At 42.4% G+C, this 20000-nt stretch overlaps 2 protein-coding genes across 2 annotated transcripts in view; both read left to right on the forward strand.

Annotated features, from left to right (window-relative positions):
* LOC135107247 (uncharacterized) overlaps positions 1-11600 on the forward strand; it is a 26548-nt gene extending 14948 nt beyond the window's left edge. Inside the window, exons 3-6 of the mRNA XM_064016907.1 lie at positions 1922-2010; positions 2403-2468; positions 10274-10508; positions 11516-11600. Coding sequence (XP_063872977.1) covers positions 1922-2010; positions 2403-2468; positions 10274-10508; positions 11516-11600 — 475 coding nt within the window. The remainder of the gene's footprint in view (positions 1-1921; positions 2011-2402; positions 2469-10273; positions 10509-11515) is intronic.
* A 564-nt stretch (positions 11601-12164) lies between these two features.
* The window catches only part of LOC135107540 (uncharacterized), a 19393-nt gene continuing 11557 nt past the window's right edge, over positions 12165-20000 (forward strand). Inside the window, exons 1-12 of the mRNA XM_064017520.1 lie at positions 12165-12306; positions 13118-13247; positions 14841-15026; positions 15342-15566; positions 15701-15847; positions 16643-16799; positions 17211-17422; positions 17595-17715; positions 18130-18260; positions 18523-18651; positions 19457-19574; positions 19893-20000. The exon at positions 19893-20000 is cut by the window's right edge and continues 61 nt beyond it. Coding sequence (XP_063873590.1) covers positions 15432-15566; positions 15701-15847; positions 16643-16799; positions 17211-17422; positions 17595-17715; positions 18130-18260; positions 18523-18651; positions 19457-19574; positions 19893-20000 — 1258 coding nt within the window. The 5' untranslated portion in view covers positions 12165-12306; positions 13118-13247; positions 14841-15026; positions 15342-15431. The remainder of the gene's footprint in view (positions 12307-13117; positions 13248-14840; positions 15027-15341; positions 15567-15700; positions 15848-16642; positions 16800-17210; positions 17423-17594; positions 17716-18129; positions 18261-18522; positions 18652-19456; positions 19575-19892) is intronic.

A 20000-nucleotide genomic window follows, 5' to 3' on the forward strand; every position in this document is an offset into this window, starting at 1 on the left:
CTGTTAAAGAGTTAGTACCACCAGTACCACCACCACCACCACCACTACCACTGAAACTATGATTAACAGCAGTAGTACAGTAGCAGCATCAGTAATAATAGTAGTAGTGGTAATGGTACTAGACTTATTATAGTTGTAATAATATCTTATGGTACACTATTCATTCCATCATCCCCACCTTGTCCTATTCCCTTTTTCCCTCATCTTGTTTTTATTCTTTATCCCTTCCTTTTTCATCCACCCAGCATCTCCAACTAGCGTTCTATTCTACTGCCCACTGCTTTCGTCTCTCTAGTCCTCTCCCTTATCTATTTTTTTCCTTTATCTTTCTAATCTGTCTTCCGTCTTTCACTATTAGCGGTCATGCAGGACGTCTCTTTTGCTCCGTCTCTTTTCCTCTCTTCCATCTCTTTTTCGGTTTCTCTGATATATCTTTTATCTTTCACCAATAACTGTAATGACTGGAGCCTCTCTGAACTGCTCATTCCCTCATATACGCGTATATATCTCTCTCTTTTGCACTGTCCCACATTTCCTCTTTCCTGTCCATCTTTCTTTTGCCTTTATAATATACCTTTTATGTCTCACTAATAGCGTTAATGGCAGACTTCTCAAAACAATGTCCACTTCCCTGTCTCTCGTCACGCATTCTCTCTTTCCTTTATGTATTCTTCTCCCTGTCTGCACCTGCCAGCCAGTCCTCACCGCTATCACACCCATCCCCGTGCTTTAAGAGATTCTCCACCACGACACGACACGGTACTATCACGGAGCCCGGCGTGGCAGCAGACCAATTTGTGCGGGTGCTCGGGGGATAGACGATACTGTGCGGTCAATATGAGAGGCTGGGCCAGTGCGGTGTGGAGGCAACAGCGAGCGTGAGTTGGTGGCAGTAGTGGTGGCTCCCCAACCTCCTCATCATTACCACTCTTTCTTGCTTGTTTTTTCTCCCCCTTCCTGTTTTTCCTTTTTATTTATTTTTATTTGTATTCATGCTTTTGTGTAGCTTTTTTAATTTTTTTGTGCGTTCGATCTTTTTTGTTTTTATTTTTTATAGTTTTAATGATTTTCTTATTTGCTTAGTTTTTTTTTTCCCTTACTGTCGTGCTTTTGTTTCAGTTATTGTTGTTTTTCTTCCGTTTTCTGCGTTCAGAATAAAAAGTCTTTCTATCTTTTCATGATTTTTTTTTATTTATTCATACATTCTTCATCCAATCTCATTTATCATTTTTCTTGCATATTTTTTTTTCCGTTCTTTTTTTCCCCCTTTTTCTTACCTTCGTGCTTTTGTTTTGATATTTCTGTTTTCTTTGTTTCAAGATTCCTTTTGTTTTCTTTTCATTGTTTTCATGATTATTCTCCTATTTATCCACATATTCACCTATTCTTCCGTCCATTTATTCAGTTATTCATCCATATACCGATTCAACTATCCATCCATCTACTCATCCATCCATCCCCTCTCTCTCTCTCTCTCTCTCTCTCTCTCTCTCTCTCTCTCTCTCTCTCTCTCTCTCTCTCTCTCTCTCTCTCTCACACACACACACACACACACACACAACTGTAAATTAATCAATCATCACATTTACTACTGCATTCCACTCCATTCCCTTGCCCTCTTTCATTCCACAGAGGACTCGATAAGAAAACACACACACACACACACACACACACACACACACACACACACACACACATTACTCTCACAATACCACACCATTCCCTTCTTTTCCTCTCTTCCATAAAGGACCCGATAAGAGAGAGAGAGCGAAAAGAAAAGAAAAAAAGAAAAAAAGAAAGCAAAAAGCAATGTAGATGGCAAAACCGAGAGAGAGAGAGAGAGAGAGAGAGAGAGAGAGAGAGAGAGAGAGAGAGAGAGAGAGAGAGAGAGAGAAGGTGATGATGGTTTTCTTCTCCGCAGGAAAGTGGAGTGTCTGAATGGACGCTGCGGAGTTGACGGTGCGTGTGAGTGCCTTCCCTGCTACTCCGGGCCGACCTGCGCCGCATACGGTGAGTGGCGAAGGAGGGAAAGAGTGGCAGAGGGAAGGAACGTGCGAGGCAAATGTGCAAAGTTTAGAGAGAGCAAAGAGAGAGAAAGAGAGAGAGAGAGAGAGAGAGAGAGAGAGAGAGAGAGAGAGAGAGAGAGAGAGAGAGAGAGAGAGAGAGAGAGAGAGAGAGAATAACGAGGAGGAGAAAGAAAAAGAAAATGAGAACTTGGATAGAGGAAAAGATAAAAAAGAAGAAAAAGGAAAACAAACATTATATGAATTACGTGTGGAAAAAGGAGAGAGAGAGAGAGAGAGAGAGAGAGAGAGAGAGAGAGAGAGAGAGAGAGAGAGAGAGAGAGAGAGAGAGAGAGAGAGAGAGAGATAATTGGTCTTGCTGCCTCTCCCACCTTTCAGATGACAAGTATGGCCCAAGATTCGCTATACGACTAGACACAGTCATCGTTAACTCGAAGCATGAAGGTAAGATGAAGCATTTCTACCTACCTACTACTTACACACACACACACACACACACACACACACACACACACACACACACATCTGGAAAAAGTCTCAGATATTTGTCTAGAAATTAATTTTTTTTGTTCTGTTTGTATTCCTTCATTTCATTATTTATCAGTATTTTTCCTTTTACCCGTGTTTGAAATTGGAGTTGATGTGTGTGTGTGTGTGTGTGTGTGTGTGTGTGTGTGTGTGTGTGTGTGTGTGTGTGTGTGTGTGTGTGTGTGTGTGTGTGTGTGTGTGTGTGTGTGTGTGTGTGTGTTGTCTTACACACACACACACACACACACACACACACACACACACACAGGCTGAAGAATGTGACCTGTTTTACAATATAGAGGGAAATAAAAGACGGGGAGACTGCGAATGCCACAAAGGAATTCACGTCACGGGAATACATGTGGTTTGACGCGCGCCCGAATCTGTCTGTGACACTGGAATGGAAATATGGACGTCAAGAATATAGAGCAGAAATACGAGGAATTGAAGGGAGTCGTGTTTCGGAGGAGGAAGACGGGAAGGAGGGGCAGGGGAGGAGGATTCAATTTTTTTTTTAGATTCAGATTCAGATTCTTTATTCCACAAGCGATGGTTATTATGTACATGGGTCTTACATTACCTACGTGGCTGAGAAATACATAATAAAAACGTACAATAAATCCATACATGATTTTCGGGTAAGAGAAAGTTCTTTAGGTTAAATCTTAAAAGTAGATAAGTTGTGAGCTTCAGTGATGGTGGTGGGGAGTGTGCTCCACAGCCTGGGGCCAGTACAGTGAAAGCCATGGCATCGAGATGTGTTCTAGTTTGGGGAACATATAAATTGTTCCTTTGTCTAGTGACATTATTTGTTACATCTTTTATGGAGCTACAAGATAAAATCCATTTTGGATATGATCTCCCTAAAACTTTATATATTGTTGTGCAAAAGTTAAATGTGTTTTTTTTTTCTTTAATGTCCACAGGCTCAGGTCTAAACGGAAGGCTCGAATGAACATCATGTTTATGGTGTAAAATGGTCAGATCAGAGTGTGCTCCAAGTAGTTCCTGTGAATAATTAAAGGTAGTCTCACCAACACCGGAAAAGAAATTAGTGAACTCCTTTGCTTTGTCATTTATCTTATCAAAGTTATAACTGTTGGATTTCTTTCTTTTGACTAGGAATCATTTCCTCGATTACTTTCCATACAGAAGAAATTTTTACCTCCACAATTAGTAATCTCGTTGTGACAGTATTAGGCTTTTGTCTTATTTATCATCCTTTTTACAAGATTCTTTGCTTTTTATACTGCTATTGTAGAAACTGTTTTCTCTCATTTTCAAGTGTGCTTCATTACGGTCTTTAATTGCTTTTCGCAAGTCATCATTCATCCGTGGCGTCGGTGGTCTTTCTACAATTTTCGTTTCTAAGGGAGGAGAAGGAGGAGGGAGTGAGGGAAGACGAGAAAAAAGGACTAATCCGTGGAGGAAATAACAGGCAACACACAACATAATAGTTTCTCTCACAACACTCCTGCGCCGCGCTCTCAAGTTTCAGTCTGCAACACGATGCTTTTGGTTCACTGAGTCATCTTTCAGGTCTCCCGGTACAGTGTTAGATGTTAGTATATTTTAATCTCTACACTTATGGTGCAGAGGGAAGAAGGACAACAGCATCGATGATAAAACAATAAAACTATAATCAAGAGAATATTTGTACGTAAACTTGACGTTAAATTCATGGAGTTTTCATTTATTCATTAATCTATTATATCTTTTACTTTATTTCTGAGTGATGCGCCTCGTACACCACCGCAAAAGGAGTAATTTCAGACTGTATATTTGTAGTACGTACTGTATCAATGAGAACATTTATGCAGTTGTGGCCCTGTATTTCGCGCGCGCGCGCGCGCGCGCGCGTGTTTGTGTGTGTGTGTGTGTGTGTGTGTGTGTGTGTGTGTGTGTGTGTGTGTGTGTTTTATATATCCAAGGGACTGGCAAAGGACAAAAAAAAAGCGAGACAAAAAAAAAAAAAAGTCTTGCCGCTCCCCCAAAAAAAGTCAAAGAAAGAGAGAAAAAAAGTTGGGCAATTTAATTTCTGGAGGTGCTTGTGTGTGTGTGTGTGTGTGTGTGTGTGTGTGTGTGTGTGTGTGAGGGCGGAACAGGCTGGGCGGCAGGAAGGACAGTGTCATGGGAAGGGTGTGAACAGTGAAGGCATGCACGCGATGTCGGGATAAATTTGTCTGTACGAGAAAAGAAAAATGTTGGTCTGCATTGAGGCATAAAGAACCTACTTGTCAAAAGCGCAGCAAAGTACCGTGGGACATGGGCAGGGGAATGTGTCCATCTATCTATCTACCTATTTATCTATCTATTTATCATCATCGTCATTTTGGCAGTCAGTGGTGGTCTACAAGTCTAAATGCAATCAGACGAATGGCTCTTTCTACTGGTGCTGCTAAATCGGAAATGGGTAACAGTCTTCATCAAATTACTTCATTTGAGCCATCAACTATGGACAACTGTGTCATCATTCTATGTGGCCCATTTCTCAAGATAAAGGGAGGAATATTAGTGACGTTTTATCAACTCTTCACACACACACACACACACACACACACACACACACAGACAGATAGAGATAGATAGTTTGTTGACAGCAGCAAGCAATAGAATAGTAATCGGTTCATGTGTCATATACTAAAGATTACAAATTTTACTGTCAAGATCCATCATACACCTGCAGTCCATAATAATAATAATTCTTGAACACTAAATTATTCTTACTCATAAAGAGGTAAACACTCGTGGTTTTCTATTTCGTTCACAAATCGACAGTATGTTATGAATTATTTGCCAGATCACATTTGATTCGAAGGTGTCTGAAAATAATTATTCCCTCATCCTCTCTCCCCCTCCCCTCACACACACACACACACACACACACACACACACACACACACACACACACACACACACACACACACACACACACACACACACACATACACGCACCATCCTGTCCTCTCAATGTGCCGGAAAGAAGAGAACCAGAGCAGAACACAGAACATAGGCAACCAATTTGATTCCCACAATGTAGCACCGTCACGGCCACGCTTTGTCTCCCCACACGCGAGGCACCTGTCTGCCCGCACCAACACCAACCTTCACTGGCGGCATACTCGTGTTCATGGTCAATACTCCACTGACTTATTGTACTTACTTCCACTGTGTTTGGCATTTCCCCCTTCATCCTAATTCCTCTGATCTGCTAAGAGTCTAGTCAGAGTTCGTAAGGAGATTGTCAGATCACCAAAGGATTAAATATTAAGGCTCGTATCCTCAAACGTTTCAATGCTTTATTGCAGTTAACTACTTGCAACCAATAGGCTCTTGTACAAGTTACTGGATTTTTCAAGGATGTTTGTATGATTTTCGTGATAGTTTAACAAAGACTCTTCACTTCCAGTTTATCCAATTCTCCGACCGACTGTTACTTAAATTCATCCAGGCATTTTAGATACAGCTACAAAAAGATGTACATTTCTGGCTGAAGTGCATTTTGAAATTTGATTTAACATGTAACGGAAAAAAATGAAGAAAATATTACTCAGCTGTACTAATAAAACATGCATTCATTAAGGTTGTAATAAGCTGATGTCAAGTATATGTTTATAGCAACGTGTTGACAACCGTGACAAAAACTCACTCTGGCGCTCGGGAACATTACATGAATAAAAAAAATAGCTGACGTTCTAACTAATTACGTAATTACATTTCGAGGCAATAATGAATTGCACACTGCACTGTTTCCTGTTTGAAAAGAAAATGATTATTCATACTCTAATTACCTGCGCATCATGTTGACATTCTTAATCACCAATATAATTTTCCCGATAATCATTTACAACTTTCTAGATTATTTTATACTACAGTCTATCAAGAAGTTCTGTAACAGACAAAATCAAGCTTTGAATTTCTGTTCCCGTGTGTCCATGCAAAAATTGGATTTATATGGTGTTCTGAATTTGAACAAAAGATGAATAGCAATGAAAGGGTTGTAAGACAAGTGACCGGTGGCTCGCTCCAGGAATTCCCTACACCATGGTCGGGTCGCTCAAGTCCACAGAACTAAAACTAACTGTGAAGAACAGTATTTTTACGTCCACAAGAGTGTTTTTATTCACAAGTCCACCGCTGCAGGCTCTACCAACAGCTTTCTGTGCCTAGTTCTTAGTTTCAAGGTTTTACGCCTCGCTTCCCTTCCACTCCACAGCCAGGAGCTGACCATCCCCCAAACACAGAACTATATATACATCATCTTCACCACCACCACCACCACCACCACCACCACCATTACCATTAACATCTATGATTCCACTACAGAACAAATGTTTCATCCAGTCTTCCCTTCTCATCTTTTATCGACTGCCCGTCCATTCCAGATAATCCCAGCAAAACTCACGTAATCTCTTCACACATTCAGGCACAGAGTAACAGCATAAACGACTCTTAGTGACCTACACATACACACACACACACACACACACACACACACACACACACACACACACACACACACACACACACACACACACACACACACACACACACACACACACACACACACACACACACACACACACACACACACAACCTCCACCTGCCAGAGGTGCAGCAGAGCAGCTCATCATCCAGGATGAGTGCGTCAGGCTGCGACACACCTGTATTAGTGCCTAAATTAATTGAGGCTCGGCTGTAATGCGCCTATCACACCTGTAAATAACGAAATCAGACCCCAATTACGACTGAACCTAACACACACACACACACACACACACACACACACACACACACACGTGCCCTCTCACTACTTCCTCTAAAGATAAATGGTATGTTTCGTCGTGATTTAATTTTCCAAGGAAACCCAAAACGTCTGAAGTAAAAAGATTGAACGACTTAAAAAATACAGATGAAAGTATCTGTACTGGAAGGGCCTGTGTTAAAGGGGAAGGTGTGATGCAAGGACAGGAAGTTTGATTCTTTTTCTTTAGGACACTTATGGACCGTAATTTGAAACGCTTCTGCGCCGCATCTCCACTACTTTCAAAAGGCTGTAGTTGAAGTGACACTGGACATTAAGGATGTTTTTCTAAAGTTCTATTGACAGATTAACAAGTTTTTTTGCATTATTAACAAGGGAGACACTCTTGAGAATCCGGCTAATCATCTCTGTGGCCTTTGAAAACGTTCCGTTGAGGTTATAGAGTAAAGCGTTTCTGAATGCGGGCCAATATCGCGCAGAAGTTAACCGGTATCTGCAAAAGGATACAAAACAAATAAATAGATAAATAAATAAAAAATGTAGATAAATGAATACATGGATACGTTAATAGGTAAATATGCGCTTAATCACCATGAGCAAAAGCTGCCATCAAGTACTGCATATTATTGAACAAAAGTCCTCTTTATCTTTTACTGGATACGATAATGCGCCACTATTAGTAACACCAGGCATACACAAAGACAGACAAACAAACAAAGATACAAAGACACACACACACACACATACACACACACACACACACACACACACACACACACACACACACACACACACACACACACACACACACACACACACACACACACAACGTACGTTCAGAGGGAGAGGAAAAAAAGTTGGGTGTCTCTCCTTAAGGGCAGTAGTTGGTGAACTTCAGAGGCGTCTTAATGATTTAGCCTTGAAGGAGTTAAAGGTATTTGCCTGTCTGTCTGTCTATCACACATCTATCTGTCTGTCTATCTGTCTATCTATCTATCTATCTGTCTGTCTGTCTGTCTGTCTGTCTGTCTACTTATAAGCATTCCTAAATTTGCTTGTTAGTCTGCGTCTTCGTTTATTCATTTATGTACACAGGAACATATTGATAATCCACCCTTACGTAAATATCCTTATCTGGAGCCATACAATACATCCACCGGTAGCATCAAATTCCACCACAAACACCCATCATTGACAGCGGCATATGACCAACTTTCTACGGCGCCTTTAAATCAATAAACCAACGACCACTGACAAATAATGGTGCAGTGGGGACAGTTAGACACACACTCATGTTTGGTTTACTTATGACATCGTAACTCTTCTCTCCCTATTCCTATCCAATTTGCGTTGTCCTCGAAGCGAAGTAAGACAAACGCCCGCAGCATGCAGACGGTAGAGCAGGGCCGTGCGTGAATTAGTGGGCATGAATGAATACAAATGGTCGCTGCTCCGTGTTTGTGTCTCAAGGGCGGCTGGCGATCGGATTATCATGACAAAGTAAGGCCACGTGTCACATACTACGGGTAAGTAAACGTACAGTGCGTCGCTCACTCATATGAGATCAGTCACAGAACCTCGCGTGCCTTCAGCATGGTTACTAGCTGGACGAAAGACGATTTAAGATAACCGAAAGTCAACAGGTAGGGTTGTGAATGAGAGGGACAAACTTTGCGTGAATGTAGTACGTTCACAGCTGTTAGACAAAAGAGGAGAATGTATAAATTTATAAATGATGATGACATATGGTAAATTTTAAATCTAAATGCTCAGGGCCTGCCTTGCGTAGGTCTTTTTTTTTTTTTGAGCATCTGGTTTTATGTTTTTTTGTAATCTGGTAAAAACTGGAATATCAAATAAAGATGACTGAAGTGCATTACACCCAGAGAGAGAGAGAGAGAGAGAGAGAGAGAGAGAGAGAGAGAGAGAGAGAGAGAGAGAGAGAGACGTTTGAACATTTACTGATACATTTACTGAACATTTACTGATCATAAATGATAATAGTAAATAATGATGAGAAAGAAATGTGAATGGCCTTTCTGAAGCAGAAACTTTTCATGTATCTAAAAAAAAAAAAAACTAGTAATTAGCGAGAGAGAGAGAGAGAGAGAGAGAGAGAGAGAGAGAGAGAGAGAGAGAGAGAGAGAGAGAGAGAGAGAGAGAGAGAGAGAATATTTGAACATTTATTAATAACTAACAGTTACAATATGGTAGAATATGTATACATAATTGGATGGTTATATTTTAATTGAAGTTAGCCTTTCTAAAGTTAAGCTTTTCAGGCAGAGAGAGAGAGAGAGAGAGAGAGAGAGAGAGAGAGAGAGAGAGAGAGAGAGAGAGAGAGAGAGAGAGAGAGAGAGAGAGAGATGAAATATTTTAGGTTGATAGCAAGCAAGTTTTCACATTCCTAGTGGAAAACTTCAGCTCAGTCACTCCTGAAAGTATGCCGTTCTCTCTCTCTCTCTCTCTCTCTCTCTCTCTCTCTCTCTCTCTCTCTCTCTCTCTCTCTCTCTCTCTCTCTCTCTCTCTCTGCGAAGGTTTAATTTTTTTTGACATACTTGTAGGCAGAGCACTGGAATGACAGGTGTGCCCCAATATGACAGGTGTGTGGAATTCGTAGTAGTAGTAGTGGTAGTAGTAGTAGTAGTAGTAGTAGTAGTAGTAGTAGTAGTAGTAGTAGTAGTCTTGGTAGCTGTTGCGCGTAAGAACGATAACGATCCTTTGAGATAGGCAGGTGTAGCGTGGAATATTCCTACTGACAGGTGTGGCTTTAACAGGCTTGGCGCGAAATAATTGTGATGACATGTGTGACGTGAAATAGCTTTGGTAACGGGTGTGGTTTTGATTTTGACTTTACGTGAAATACTTGTAGTGACAGGTGTGTGCCATGCAATACTTATAGGGACAGATGTGGCTTTGACAGAAATACTTGTAGTGCCAGCTGTGGTTTTGGCAGGTGTGGTGTACAAGGCTAGCGCAGAGGACGAGGACCTTGGCTTGACGTGCCCGCTGGGTCCCGGACAACACACCCGCTGCCCCTGCGCCCGCTATCACCTACAGCCTCCTCGTGCCCCCCGACACCCTCAACCACCCACTCTTCACTATCCACGAGTCGTCCGGGCAGGTGTTTCTCCGGGAAGGCTCGCGGCTGACTCCAGGAAGCAGTCACCAGTTGGAAATCATTGCCTCAAGTAAGTAAACAGTAACAGTGAACAGTGCTAGCTACAGGAAAAAGAGGAATAGTCATATGTCCGTATTCTGAAACGCTTTGCTGTCTCATCACGACTATTTGTAAAGACCACGGATATGAATTAGATGGGTTCTCAGGAGTCTTTCACCAATCAATAATGTAGAAAATCTTGTTAATTTGTCACTAGAACCGTAAAAACATCCTTAAAAACCCATGAAACTTCAACCATAGGTTTTGAAAGTAGTGGAGGTGTGACGCAAAAGTGTTTCAGAATATTGTCCATAGTCAAAACTTGAGTTATATATGGAACTCACGTCCATTCATCTTCAAGTTTAAAGCATTGTAGAAATAAGTTCAGAAGATTACTGGACTTGTTAACCATCATTGTACGTACGTAAATATTATACGTAAATATTATGCAGTAGATCTCGTAGTTGAAGTGGTAAAAATGCAGATGCTTGTCACAGAAGGCAGTTCAAGATACTGACTTATAAACCCTAACTGGCCAGTAACTGCTTAAGGATTTTTTAAATTTCTTATATCTTTTTTTTTATTTTCAGTTTATTTTCTATCACTTGTCATGCATGAGAAAGGAGAATTTGTGTTTAAATTAGTGTTATTATCTCTCCCATGTTCTTTGTGCTCAACACAAGCATGTTGCAGACAATATCCTAACCTCATGAAATCACATTTTGTTAGTCATAATAGCGGAAATAAGATAAAACGTGGAGGACTGAGTAGCTACATAATTTATAACTCCTTGATTACGAAAAAAACATCAGCGATAAATTAATGGAATCTTTTAATGATGTCCAGATTATAATGAAAACGATGCCGTAGCGCTGAAAGGGTTAAAAACACATTGACACTTCATGGAAATTTAAACCGATCAAACCCACGTTCCTACCAACCTAGCTACGCACACACACACACACACACACACACACACACACACACACACACACACACACACGTAAGCCCCGCAGCAGCCTCTCCCTCTCCCCGCAGGCACCAAGAACAGCCTCCTGTACGACTACCAGACACTGACCATTCTAGTGCACCGCGAAGACCACTTGGACGAACTTCTACATGAGGTGAGTCTCTCTCTCTCTCTCTCTCTCTCTCTCTCTCTCTCTCTCTCTCTCTCTCTCTCTCTCTCTCTGTCTGTCTGTCTGTCTGTCTGTCTGTCTGTCTGTCTGTCTCTCTCTCTCTCTCTCTCTCTCTCTCTCTCTCTCTCTCTCTCTCTCTCTCTCTCTCTCTCTCTCTCTCTCTCTCTCTCTCTCTCTCTCCCCTTTTATATAGTTATTCTAATAGTTTTGATGACATTTCAAAAGTTTAAAAATATCCAAACTTCAAGGTATGTTCCCTTCGGTTTCTGTGAAGGCAATATGCAAACATTGTTAAGTTACTACTACTACTACTACTACTACTACTACTACTACTACTACTACATCAGCTACTACTACTACTACTACTACTACTACTCTACAACAACAACAACAACAACTACTACTACTACTACTACTACTACTACTACTACTACTACTACTACTACTACTTAGTTACTTTCATCATCCGCTATCTATGAGCATACAAGCACAAGACCACCATCGAGAGCCACAACGCCAATCAGTACGGTCCTCCTTCGCAGGGGCTCAACCGTCAGACTCCTGGACGAAGACACTGAAGCGTGGAAAGCGGACGCTTTCAACACCTCGCAGTTCCTTTTCTTTGAAGACACGCTTGGGGGCGGCAACGACAATGAGGAGCTGGAGAGTCTTGATAGGAGGAAGCGATACGTGAGTCTGATGTTAAAGCAAAGCAAGTGTGGACAGGACAGTGTCTTGCTGCATTGCCAAGTGTTTTCGTATTGCATTTACGGCGTGAGGAGTCAGACAACTATGATAGGCGTGACTGGTTCGTGAGTGTAATGCAAGGTAAATGAAGAGGGGATGAGTGGCGGTGTCTTCCTTCATTGTCAGGCTTTTCCTCAATCAAAATTTGATATATATATATATATATATATATATATATATATATATATATATATATATATATATATATATATATATATATATATATATATATATATATATATATATATATATATTCTACAGAACGGATCTTATAGTGTATATAGTATGACAGAACGTAACGTGAAAGTTTCATGACCTGTTTTAGTTCAGGCAGTCTCATTACAAAGCAATCCCAGGTCATCTATGGAGCTCATCCACCTGTATTACTAAGGTCTGTATTCCTAAATGTTTTCATTTCTCGTAAGGTCTAATTTAAAAAGACCACAAAAATTATTAGTCAGTTCTTCGTTTCTTTGCTTTCGTTGTTGATGCAGAATCTCAGTTAAACGATCACAAGAGTCATACAAACACCCTTGAGAATTCCAGCAACATCCACTACAGCCTACTGTAAACAGTCGAGGTGAAGCGTCAATGGGAATACGGACCTGTGTGCCGCTGTGGCATGGCTTGCGGTAGGTCTGGTAAGGTGGAGAGGGGCGTGCGTGCTTTCCCACATAATGTCATCTCTCACCGCACATGGCACACAGTGCCTCTATACCCGCAATCTTCATGGCTGATACCCTCTCCTCCGTAGGCTGTGGCAGACGAGAATGACTTCGCGAACCTAGACATCAACATAAACCGCAACACCATACTGCAGGACGCAACAGCGAAGCTCGGCATAGAGATTGAGTACGGGGTCACCATCCTGCTGCCCAAGATTAGTAAGTATGTCACAATTACTACTATTATTGTTGTTGTTGCTGCTGCTGCTGATGCTGCTGATTTTGGTGAAATTTTTGCTGTTGCCATAGACATATCAAAAGCTTTTGATAGAGTCTGGCACAAAGTTTTGATTTCCGAACTACTCACCTATGGCTTCTATCCTTCTCTCTGTAACTTCATCTTAAGTTTCTTTTCTGACCGTTCTATTGTTGCTGTGGTAGACGGTCACTGCTCTTCTTTTAAATCTATTAGCAGTGGTGTTCCTCAGGGTTCTGTCCTGTCACCCACTCTCTTCCTATTATTCATGAATGATCTTCTAAACCAAACTTCTTGTCCCACCCACTCCTACGCTGATGGTACCATCCTGTACTTTTCCACGTCTTTTCGTAGACGTCCAACCCTTCAGGAAGTACTAGTCTCGCAGGAAAGCCACATAACGCCTGACTTCTGAGTTCTCTAAAATTTGTGATTGGGGCAGAGCAAACCTATTGTTCAATGCCTCAAAAATTCAATTCCTCCATCTATCAACTCGACACAACCTTCCAGACAACTATCCCCTCTTCTTCAATGACACTCAACTGTCCTCCTCTTCTACAATGACCATCTTCGGTTTGCCCTTTACTTATAATCTAAACTGGAAACTCCACATCTCATCTCTAGCTAAAACAGCTTCTATGAAGGTGTTCTGAATTGTCTCCACCAGTTTTTCTCACCCCCAGCTGCTAACTCTGACCAGGGGCCTTTTCTGTCCATGTATGGAGTATGCTTCACATGAAATTGGTGGGAGGGGGGGCGTTCCACTCATACAGCTCTTTTAGACAGGATGGAATCAAAAGCTTTTCGTCTTATTAACTCCTCTCCTCTAACTGACTGTATTCAGCGTCTCTCTCATCGTCGCAGTGTTGCATCTCTTGCTGTCTTCTACTGTTACTTTCATGCTAACTACTCTTCTGATCTTGTTAACTGCATGCCTCCTCTCCTCCCGAGGCCTGGCTGCACAAGATATTTTTCTTTCTCTCATCCCTATTCTGTCCACCTCTGTAATGCAAGAGTTAACCAGTGATCTCAATCATTCATTCCTTTCTCTGGTAAACTATGGAACTCACTTCCTGCTTCTGTATTTCCTCCTTTATATGATGATTTCTTTCTGGAGGGAGGTTTCAATACACTTATCCCTCAATTTTTGAAGACCAGCATCTCAGTGGACCTTTTTTATATTATATTTATATTGCTCTTGACCGGTGCCCCTCCTACATAAAAAAAAAAAAAAAAATCAAACCTTTTGTTTCACTCTAGATTACTTTTTAATTGCTTATTTAATCTGATTTACATATAAATATGAAGAATAAAAAAAAAATAAAATCCCCTAAAAATAATAACACTCCCCCCAGACACACACACACATAAAAAAAAAAAAACTCTCCTCCCAAAAAACAGTGGGTTGCCATCAGTGGTATCTTTCAGAGCCATACTTTAGACTTACACCACAACCCTTTATTAAGCTTAAAGGAGAACCCATATCAGTTAAAGGGTTTAAAAAGTGGAGATAGAGCGACGAACCGATTGAGAATGCGGTCCCTTATTTTACCAAGCCACGGCAATGCAACTGGTGGTGGAGGTGTTTGCTATGGATCCCATCTCCGGCTATACCGCCTTCGCCCTGTGCGACCTAGAGGTGACCAGCATCGGCTCAAAGATCACAACGGAGGGCGGGGGCGCCTCTCACCCCTGACCTGGTCACCACGACGAAGATACCAGGAGACGACTTCGACCATTTGGTGAGAGAGAGAGAGAGAGAGAGAGAGAGAGAGAGAGAGAGAGAGAGAGAGAGAGAGAGAGAGAGAGAGAGAGAGAGAGAGAGAGATTCAGACTCGTATGCACGTACTTAGGTTTAATTTTGTTCTTTATAACACAAAACTAGTTCTATCTTACAACACTACCAACACCACCACCAACAACATCAACCCATCTTTTTTAGTAACCAGTCGATGCAATCATTAGCCAGCCAACCAGTCAATCTCTCAGTCAGTCAGTCAGCCAAGCAATCAATCAATAAGTCAATCAATAAATTAAAGAAAAATTCCCCAACGCAGAACAACAGAGCTAACGTCGACTTCGGTAAGATTCTCAACACGGACACGTACAGTGATGGGCAGACGGACTTCGCTGACAGCACCATCATCATGAAATTCTGGGTCATGCTCATCCCCAACCCCCTGTACACCAATGACAGCGCTCTCGTCACGGTGGGAGCGCAGTATGACAACGAGAACTACGTCTACGTGGGCACGGACAAGTTGATCTACAACATGCTAGAGGTGAGAGAGAAAGAGAGAGAGAGAGAGAGAGAGAGAGAGAGAGAGAGAGAGAGAGAGAGAGAGAGAGAGAGAGAGAGAGAGAGAGAGAGAGAGAGAGAGAGAGAGATTACTCCCCCTTCCTCTCCCCTTACCAGGAAGTCTACACGCCGAAGAACACCCTACTGACTCAGTCCGCCACTATAGCACAGTACAGCGGCGCCACATTCGTGCTCGACTCTTACTTGTACCACCCCTTCGCCGATGTCTTCTTCCAGGTGTCCATCCCCTCCAGCACGAGCTACGTAAGTCGGTGAGAATAGTGCAGGCCAGTAGGTGAACAAATACACTCACAGGTAAACATGTCCACCTGCGTATACAACAGTGACTCGTATTCTTAATCGCTTTGTTCTCTCTCTCATCAGGACTATTTTAAAAGGCCGCAGAAATTACTGATCGGGTTTTCATGGGTGTTTTTCGAGTATTATCTTATCACTGACGCAGGATCTTTCTTAAACTACCACTAGATTCATGGAAATACCCTTGAAAGCTCTCAAATAATTTGCACTATAGCCCGCTAAATGTAAGCGGTAAAACGACAAAGTGTTCATGACTACAGTCTACTAACAAAATCGAATAGTTCTATTTAGTGTTCATACACAATGGGAACGAAACTTCCACGTGCTACTAGTACACCTTTTTGGTTGTCCCACTTCAGCTCACCATAAATGTCCTTATTAAAGTAGCGATGTATACTTCCTATAATCTACTTAAAAAAAAGAAAAGCAAATAAATCATAATAATGCGTTCTCAACTGCAAATTACAAATCATGCAAATTACAGGTAAAGTTTCTTTCTTTCCTTTTCTGGACTTATATGCAACTCTTCTTACCATTTCCTGGCCATCTTATTCCAAACTACTTTTTCCACTGTCCCTTTTCAAGCTACTCTTTTCGTTGCACGTTATCATTTATACTGCAAACTAATCTTTCTACTGCAAGCTATCCCCTTCTACCTCAAATGATATTCATCAGTGCAAGATATGATGCATCATGATACTTTTCTCTTCTGTCTTCGCTACACCACTTCTGTTTCCACAGGACGCTTTCAGCATCTCCAGCATCGGCATCGCCTTCATGGGCTCCAACTTTGGCTGTTCAGGGGCCTCGAGAACTACTTACTATCCGTCCATCACCAACCTCACAAACTATATGGGCGAATACTTCATTCATCTGCGCACTTCGGGTTTAACTTACCGTAGGTAGCTGAGCAAGGGGAAGGTGTTGGAGGAAAGGGAGGAGGCGTGTGTCGGACTGACTAAAGGCGAAGGAAAGAAGTGAAAAAAAAAAAAAGGCTATGAATCAGACTTCAATAGTAACGTGTGTGTGTGTGTGTGTGTGTGTGTGTGTGTGTGTGTGTGTGTGTGTGTGTGTGTGTGTGTAAGAGAGAGAGAGAGAGAGAGAGAGAGAGAGAGAGAGAGAGAGAGAGAGAGAGAGAGAGAGAGAGAGAGAGAGAGAGAGAGAGAGAGAGAGAGAGAGACGTGTTTTGAAGGTAGCGGCCATACTAGATGGTGTAGTGAGAACCGAAACCATAGTAAAGAAAGACAAGTCATGCCAGTAAAGGTGGCATAGAAGTGGCATTAGTAACACTAATACTTCTTTCACGCAGCGTTAAACAGCGCGGACTACCACGACAATGCTAACTTCCAAATCCAGTTCTTCTTCAATGTGTACGCCATGCACGCCGCGGTGGGCAGCACGGTGGACGTAGATGTGGGGCTTGTCATGGGGATTACCTCCGTATTCACAGACACTGTCACCCTCACCGTCACAGCAGGAGTGTCACCGCCAGTAGCGTTTGGTGAAGGATCTTGGAGCTCTGTAAGTCTATGGGTTGTGAGAGGCAGCTCCCCACACCGTCATGTATATACGTATTTCTGTATTTCAGTTTGTGGCTATTTGTTCCATTGTAATAGTCTCTCTCTCTCTCTCTCTCTCTCTCTCTCTCTCTCTCTCTCTCTCTCTCTCACTAACGTGCCTCCATTTCTCCCAGGCTTCGGCAATCACTCCAACTACCGTGGAGGAAGGGCAGGTAGTCACCTGGGCCGCCACTTTCACGATGGACAGCGGGGCAAACGTAGAAGTTACCTGCACACTGACAGACAACGGCGGGAGTGAGTATGGTGATGGTGGTGGTAGTGTTGACTGTGGCATTGGTGATGGTGCTGAGTTATGCCACTGGTCATCAATACGCAGGAAGTAACGTGGTGAACTGTGATTTTATGAGATACGTGTGCTTAAGTTGAACAAAATACTGTTGGGTTTTGCGAGCATGGAGGTGTTGCTTACTGTGCCGTGTCTGTTGTTTGGTGTGACACGAAAAATGATGGACTGGCGTTGTGCTGCGGTGACTATGGTGGTGATGCAGTGTGTGTTGTATGACTCTACCTTTACATAGCGTGATGATTCAGACGAGAGCAGTGTGATGCAGCATGGAGTAGACTGTAGAGTGATACTGTGGCCACGTAAATTAATTGTTGCCCCGCAGGATTTAAGAGTGGCAGTTAGTAGCGCCTCCTTCCTCACAGACAAAGTGTGCGGCATCGGGTACGGGAAGGTTGGGGCAAACATCGCAGTCCTTCCCGCGCTGAGCCAATACTTGGAATTCACAGCGGACAACTCGGTCACCTTCACACTCTTCTTCAATTCTACGGGAGAGGCGAGTGTGTGTGTGTGTGTGTGTGTGTGTGTGTGTGTGTGTGTGTGTGTGTGTGTGGCCGCGATGTAAATAAACGCAAAATTTTCATATAGGTAACAGAAAACAAAAAGAGAAAAATAACGAGCTTAGAAATGTCACAAACAAAAAGGAATAATGGTACGTCTCTCTCTCTCTCTCTCTCTCTCTCTCTCTCTCTCTCTCTCTCTCTCTCTCTCTCTCTCTCTCTCTCTCTCTCTCTCTCTCAACTTTCCACCGCATTCAGGTTGCCAACTCAAGTGCGAACGCCGTGGAGTTTGAATTCTCTGTCATCGCCGGCGTATCCTCAACAGCCATTTCCATTTCATGCCCCACAGCAGGGACGCCCCTCGCTGAAACACTCTCTGCCACCGCTGTAAGTCACTTAACCTATGTATAAATTGCTTCTTCCCCTTTTGATTATTCTCCTGGGATTTCTAATGGGCATCTTTCTTGCATGGCTATCATTGTTGTTAAGGCCGCATTTTGGTGTCATTCTGCTTGCAACGTTTTACAGTAAATAATACATGAATCTTTAATCTTGGTTACATTTCTTCTTCTTTCAGCCACTTAACTGTTTCTGATGAATGGTTATTTCTTTATTCTCTACAAATATGAAAGTTTATTTACCAGAAAGGAGTTTAATGTCTTTAGTAATCCACCAACAACCTTCCTCATCATTTATCCTATTGTAAAGACTACCATCATCACCACCCCACATTTCTACCAACACAGTCTTTGACCCTGATTTCTACGCAAACATATTCTCTCGGACTCAAATGTACAACCATACACACACACACACACACACACACACACACACACACACACACACACACACACACACACACACACACACACATACGCACACTCCAACACACGTGCCGCCATCCACTGTTCTGTGCATCTCGAGTCCCTTCTAGGTATGAAGTAGAGAGGCCCGTAATCAGAAACACTTTGCTCTCTCACCACGACTATTTTCCAAGATATTTAGCTGTGTTCTCAAGTGTTTTGCCTGTTAATAATGCAGAAATCTTGTTTAACTGCCACTAAAACCATTAAGACATCCTTAAAAAAACCTGTGCAACTTCAATTGAAGGCTTTTTAAAATAGTGGAGGTGCGGCGCAAAAATGTTTCAAAATATGGTCGTGGGGGAGTCAGTGGTCTTTTCGCTTGACAGACCGCGCCCTCCGGTGGCGGCAGCGACGTCAAGGTCTGGATGGAGTTTATCACGCCCCTAAACGATGTTTGGTACGAAGGGTCGCAGATGGGTTTGTTGCTGAAACTCTCCTTTCCGGGTGAGTGAGTGAGTGTGTGTGTGTGTGTGTGTGTGTGTGTGTGTGTGTGTGTGTGTGTGTGTGTGTGTGTGTGTGTGTGTGTGTGTGTGTGTGTGTGTGTGTGTGTGTGTGTATGTATTTTCATAAATTTCATCCTATTGCACTAAACTTTCTGAACATTTTCGCGTCTGATGCTTCCATCTTTCCACAATAAGAATTCGACTTGTCATGTGAAGAAGCAGCTTGAGTCTCGGCAGGAAAGGCAGCAAAGCAAAGTAACTAACACAACTTCACAGCTAAACTTAATGTCTCCCTTTAGCTCCATCCTGTTTTTTTCAGCTGGGGGAACACCTTACACCAACTTGGTTGTAGAGGGTATCGGGGATGTGGAAAAAACAGCGTGGGGTGCTCGGACGTGCGGCGCCCGGCTGATCAGTGCGGGGAAGG

The sequence above is a fragment of the Scylla paramamosain genome, chromosome 15, assembly GCF_035594125.1.
Source record: "Scylla paramamosain isolate STU-SP2022 chromosome 15, ASM3559412v1, whole genome shotgun sequence".
Taxonomy (NCBI): domain Eukaryota; kingdom Metazoa; phylum Arthropoda; class Malacostraca; order Decapoda; family Portunidae; genus Scylla; species Scylla paramamosain.